Genomic DNA, 6,406 nt, shown 5'->3' on the forward strand with positions numbered 1-6,406 from the left:
GACCGGCAGCTCCTCCGGGTCAGAGGACTGCGTCGGACTCGACGAGGGCGCTGGTAAGGCGGGGGTTTTACCCTGCCGGTCGCACTGCTCAGAGAAGACCCCCACACTGAACGACTGGGCAGAACAGCCGAACCGAACCATCCTGCAAACACGAGGAAGAAGACGATCGAGGGGTGAGAGCGCGGCCTGCGCTTTAGATCAGCGTGGTCAGTAAAACGCGGTGCATACTCACCTCGTCCCGATCACGCCCTCCGACACTCACACTACTGCACGGACACGGCGCTGCTGAGATCCTGAGAGAAACACGGCACCACCTCACACGTTTCATTCTCTACGTGTGATTAAATAATTTAGAATCTTAAAAGTTTGGTGAAAGCAATCTCTTCTGCTCACCAAGACTGCATTAATTTGAAGAACCGGTCAAATATTATTACAAAGCTGCTTTCTATGTAAATATATAGTTAGATGTAATTGAACTGTGATACACTACCATTCAAAAGTCTGGGATATAATATTTTTTTTTCTCCAAAGATGCACTAAATGGATCAAAAGTGCCAGTAAATACATTTATAATGTTATACAATATTTTCTATTTCGCCTGTTCTTTTTTAACTTTCAATTAATCTGTGAGATCCTTGAAAATAAAACATGCATCACTGTTTCAACAAAAATATAATCAGAAATGGTTTTCTTGAGGGCAGTTAATCATCAGATTAGAATGATTTTCTGAGACATGTGACAACCGACGGACTGGGGAGAATGATGCGGAAAATACAGCTGCGCATCCACAGAAATAAATTACAGTTTAACAGATATTCACATAGAAAACAGCTGTTTTAAACTGTAATAATATTTCAGTGTTTTACTGTAATTTTATCACACAAATGAGCAAAGAAGTGTTTTAATTGGTAATGTATTAAAGGAGTGCTGTATTGGACGCACCTTTAGCGGGTCTGAGAGCGCGGAGCGGCTGGCGGCCGGTGGCTCTGATCTGCGGTGATGATGATGATGATGATGATGATGTCATGTCGCTGGGCTTCTCCTCGTCTGGATCTAACGATCTGTTCGAGTAAACGAGTCTCTGACCGATCACACTCACATTCCCATCAGACAGACTCTTCTCCTGCTGCGTCACACCTGTAACACACACAGAGGACACGTAACACACACCGTCTGACATCACGCATGCTCCTGTGCTTCACATACACACCTCGAGCGCTGGCGTCTGCTGTGACGCGTCTTCCTGATGACACTCGTGGTTTCACAGCAGAGGTCACAGGGCTACAGTCATGAAATAAACCAGAAATGAGAGTTAAAACTACTGTACAGTGTCTGTTAGCACACACACACACACACACACAACACACACACACACGTATGCATAGATTTACCTTACAAGTGAATTAGTGCACCGCTCCGTTCTCAGATGAACGTTATAATAAACCCAAGCTCACAGCAATATGCAGAGATGGAGTTTGAGATGTAAATGATAAGAGTTTATGTGGAGCAGCATTTACTGTGAACGGAGCTGCTCTGACACACACACACACATGCACGTAACCTACACACACTTAAATAATTAAAGAGCACATATTAAACCTGCATTGCATATATTTATTCAAAAGAATCTTACCGTTTGTTAATTCACAATAGCGTTATGATTTTTAAATGGGTTTAATACATCATGAAGCCTTGGAAAACGGTCTAATAATGCGTTTCATGGGTTCTCGTCCGAGGAATGCGACACTTCCGGTATCGAGGATTTTTTAAAGTCAGTTACTCAAACTGAATCGAGGAATCATGACAGCTCTAATTAAACCCATGAATCCATTCAGTAACAAAACAAATCTGTGTTATTTTGTAGTATTCGACAATTAAGTGCAATAAAATGCAAAAGTCAATTTAGTATTCAAGCTTTTAATTGACCAGCAGCTTTATGAGTTGTTTAAAATCGCTTGAATGTTTAATCCGTAAGGTTTAAAACTTGCAAATGTTAGTGAGGGCGCAGCACTACGATAGAGACATATAACCAAATCTGTGAGTTTGTATGTCTGTCTCCATTAAGTGTACGAAATGATCGAAGACGGAGAATGACCGCCTTTATGAGTGGGTTGATCGGGGGCGATGTAATGCCAGAGGCTTAACTTCAAATGTGAGGAGGCAGACTCTGTGAGAATAGAACCAATCTCTGAGTTCACGCGTGTCTAGGGGACTATGGATCCGCGCTCAGAGCGACTGCGGTGCCTTGGGCGTCTTGCCGGCGCGTTCCTCAACGAGGCAAGGAGGGTCCTGCATCGAACAGAGAACCAACAGCTCAGAGTCACACGGTCGCTGAGCCCCCACCCCACCGCCCCAACGAGCGACAAACACATCTACAGAGACACACACCACGCCACACACACACACACCACACACCAGAGAGACACACACATACACACACACACACACCACACACACACACCACACACACAGAGAGACACACACATACACACACAACACCCACACACACACACACACACACACACACAGCACAACAAACCAAACACACACACACACACACACACACACACAACACAGACACACACACAGACACACACACACACACACACACACACACAAACACAGAGTACACAACACACACACACACACACACACACACACACACACACACACACCACCACACAACCAACTCTCTCTCTCACACATACACCACACACACACACACACACACACACTCTCCTTCTCTCACACATCACACATACACACAGAGACACACACACCACACACACCCATAGACACACACACAAACACACACTTTTTCTCACACACACACACACTCTCTCACTCACACATACAAACACAACGACACACACACACCCACACACATGCTCTCTCTCCTCACACATACACACACGCACAGATACACACACACACAAAAAAAACGGGGGGGGGGGGGGGGGGGGGGGGGGGGGGGGGGGGGGGAACCCCCCACCCGACAACACCACAACAAACAAAAGAAAAAACAAAACACACAACACACACACCACATAACACCACACACACCACACACCCTTCTCTCTCTCTCACACCATACAACCACACACCACCACCACACACACACCACACACACACACAGCAGCTCTCTCTCTCTCTCACACATACACACACACACTACACAACACCACACACACACAACACTCTCTCTCTCTCTCACAAGTACACACACCCACACACGAGACCCACACACACACACAAACACACACACATAGAACACACCACACACACAAACCTCTCTCTCTCTCACCATACAACAAACCAAAAAAGAGCCAACAAAACACAACCACCCACACCAACACTCTCTCTCTCACAGCATACACACACACACACACACGACAACACACACACCACAGAGACCACACACACAACACACACTTCTCTCTCTCACACAACACACACCCCCACACACACACACAGATACCCCACACACACACACAACACACTCTCCGTCTCTCTCACACATACCCACACCCACACACACACACACCGATACACAGCACACACACACACACACACCACACACACTCTCTCTCTCACGACATACACACCCACACACACACACAGATATAACACACACACCTCTCTCTTTCACACATACACACACACCCACACACACAGACAGGGAACACACAAAACACACACACACACACACACACACTCTCTCTCTCACATACACACACACACACACACTCACACACACAGAGAAACACACACACACACACACACACACACGACACTCTCTCTCGTCACACATACACACACACACACACACACACACGATATACACACACACACACAACACACACACACCTCTCTCGCTCCAACATACACACCCACACACACACACACACACACACCTCCTCTTGTCCCAGTGTCTAGATCCTCCGGCTTCTCCTGCGCCCGCTGCTGACCGTCCAGATCCAGGTGTTTGTCCAGTAGCCTTGAGTCTGCTGTGTGTTGTGACTCTGACGGGCGTATGATGCCCGCACAGCGTCGATGAGGCCCCGGAGATGAGCTTTCTTGAAGCTCACCTCACCTGTGACATCATCATCAGAGGCTCGTTAACGAACAGCATGTGTGAAGAGAAATGACATGGAAATGCAACTGATGACTGATGCGAGTTTGTTTACATTTTTTTACATATTCTGTTCTTACGGCTGTAATATAATTATTGTTGTCAAGCAATTACTAGTTATAAAATGAACTGCACATCAACTTTATCAACTGAAGTCATTATGCAGTGACTGATAAAAAGCTTTGAAATAAACGCATTGGTTTCTAGCAGCTCTGGAGGTGTTTTGTAGAGAGTGGTCGTAATGCTGACCAGTAGCCGTCGCTCCTGCGGTGAGGGCTGATGTCCATGTTTTGTATGCCATGTGCTGGACATGGACAGCGAGGGGGTCAGCGTGTTGATGTCTGTGGTGGTAAGGTGAGGTGTGCAGACTCATTGCTTGGCGGGGTCAAGCGAGTGCGAGGCAGCAGGAACGAAGCCGGAGGTGATGAGTTAGTCGGTAAGGATAAGGTTTCGCTGCTTGCCGCCCGACAGAAACCGACTCGTCTTGGACAAAACCTGTGAAAGAAAGTCACACTCAGTGTTCTGTTCAGAGATAAATGACAACGTGACCACACCAAAACAATGACTTAAGATCCCACTTTGGTCCTTCATAGAGTTATCATCAACTAAAACTATGGAAAACATTTTTTGTTTGTTGCTGACATAAAATAAAATCTATATCTGTAACCCTGCAGCACAGAAGCAGTCATCAGTAGCACAGGTAGATTTTGTGGCAATAGACCACAATGCATTGTAGGAGTCCACAATTATACATTTCTCTTTTTTATGACAAAAATCATTAGGATATTAAGTAAAAAGATCATGTTCCATGAAGATATTTAGTAAATTTCCTACCGTAAATATATCAAAGACTTAATTTTTGATTAGTAATATGCATTGCTAAGAACTTCATTTGAACAACTTTAAAGATGATTTTCCCTCAATATTTAGATTTTTTTTGCTCCTCTCAGATTCCAGATTTTCAGCTAGGTGTATCTCAGACAAATATTGTCCTCCTAACAAACCACACATCAATGGAGAGATTATTTATTCAGCTTCTAATGAGCATAAATCTCAGTTTCATAAACTCGACCCTCACTTGACTGGTTTGTGGTCAATGGTGCACATATTAGATTAAAACCTTATTAAACTGAACAAAAAATTTAAAAAGGTTGCCGTGGCAACTAGCTACTGCTAAGGCACTAAAATTACTAATGAAACATGAAAAAAAAAAAGCATTACAACTGAAAATAAGTTAAGCACAAATGAGTGACAATACTAAAATGTTTAACTAAAATACAAAAAAAAAAAGTTAAATGAAAAAGATCATTCAAACTATAATAAAATAAATAAAAAATGCTAAAAGTAACACTGGTTCTAATTCATTATGGTTCCCCAGCTGTGCCATCACGTTTTTAGCTTTGTGGTCCTGAAACCTGATATATGAAAGCATCCACCTTTCTGAGCCTCCAGAGGTACTGGCCGCTTTGAAAAATGTCTGGGATCCCCGAGTCCAAGCGCTCCCGGCTGCGGCGGCAGTCGAACCCAGACACCTGCAGGTCCGGCGTGGAGACAGCAGAGGTTCTGATGGACCTGGACCAGAACAGAAAACCGGACGGTTATCTGAGGTCTGTGTGCTTCAGCCGACTTCATCAATGTTACTATCACCATATCACGGTTAAGAGTTATCGATGCCTTCATAAAAAGTCGTCCAGCACTCCAGTCGCTTCATATAATAATAAACTCATGAACGATGACGGACGGGCCTCTGCTGTGTTCACGAGCTCAGACTGTCCTCATACCTGAAGAGGGTCTTACTGTAATTCTGGCTTCCATAGTGCTGACTGAGTCTCGTGGATGAGGACGATCTTCACTGATAACATCTGGAATAAACAAAACAACCCCCATTCATCAGTCTTCACCCACACCGAGTCCTCATCTCAAGGACTGAAACCTCTGATGTTATTCCAACCCACTCATCAGAAGAAACTCTTGAAAACATTAACGCTTGAAAACCCGCTCAACACACAACACTGCTGCTCTTCCTCAGCAATTCCTGTCTTGTTGTTTTCTTAAAATCAAGAACAAATATCTACTAATGGAGACAGAAAAAAATAGGGGAATGGTAAAGAAGCTGAGCTGCTTCAGTCAGTAGAGTTCATCTGGGGCTCTATTGCGTACAGTTATTCTGAAACCTTTACTTGATCACGATGCTCAAGGGATCTGACTTTGAGCTGAAGCTGGACGCTGTGCAGTTACACTAAAAAGAGCTCTGACGCTGGATAAAACACTCTC

At 44.5% G+C, this 6,406-nt stretch overlaps 1 protein-coding gene across 1 annotated transcript; it reads right to left on the reverse strand.

The window, feature by feature from the left end:
* Positions 1–238: 238 nt before the first annotated feature.
* Positions 239–5,994, reverse strand: LOC122144589. Its single transcript, XM_042755618.1, has 5 exons — positions 5,930–5,994; positions 5,569–5,704; positions 1,211–1,391; positions 943–1,137; positions 239–293 (listed from the first exon to the last, which is right to left on the reverse strand). Exons 1-5 carry the CDS (start codon positions 5,992–5,994, stop codon positions 259–261), a joined length of 612 nt encoding a protein of 203 aa, XP_042611552.1. The 3' UTR covers positions 239–258.
* Positions 5,995–6,406: the final 412 nt, after the last annotated feature.

This window comes from Cyprinus carpio, unplaced genomic scaffold (assembly GCF_018340385.1).
Source record: "Cyprinus carpio isolate SPL01 unplaced genomic scaffold, ASM1834038v1 S000006730, whole genome shotgun sequence".
NCBI classification, from domain to species: domain Eukaryota; kingdom Metazoa; phylum Chordata; class Actinopteri; order Cypriniformes; family Cyprinidae; genus Cyprinus; species Cyprinus carpio.

Coding starts and splice junctions, on each gene's coding strand:
- LOC122144589 (XM_042755618.1), bottom strand. CDS start 5,994: ATGTTATCAGTGAAGATCGTCCTCATCCACGAGACTCAGTCAGCACTA. Junction 5,705..5,929: donor CTATGGAAGCCAGAATTACA/GTAAGACCCTCT, acceptor GTTCTGGTCCAG/GTCCATCAGAACCTCTGCTG. Junction 1,138..1,210: donor AGCAGACGCCAGCGCTCGAG/GTGTGTATGTGA, acceptor TGTGTGTTACAG/GTGTGACGCAGCAGGAGAAG.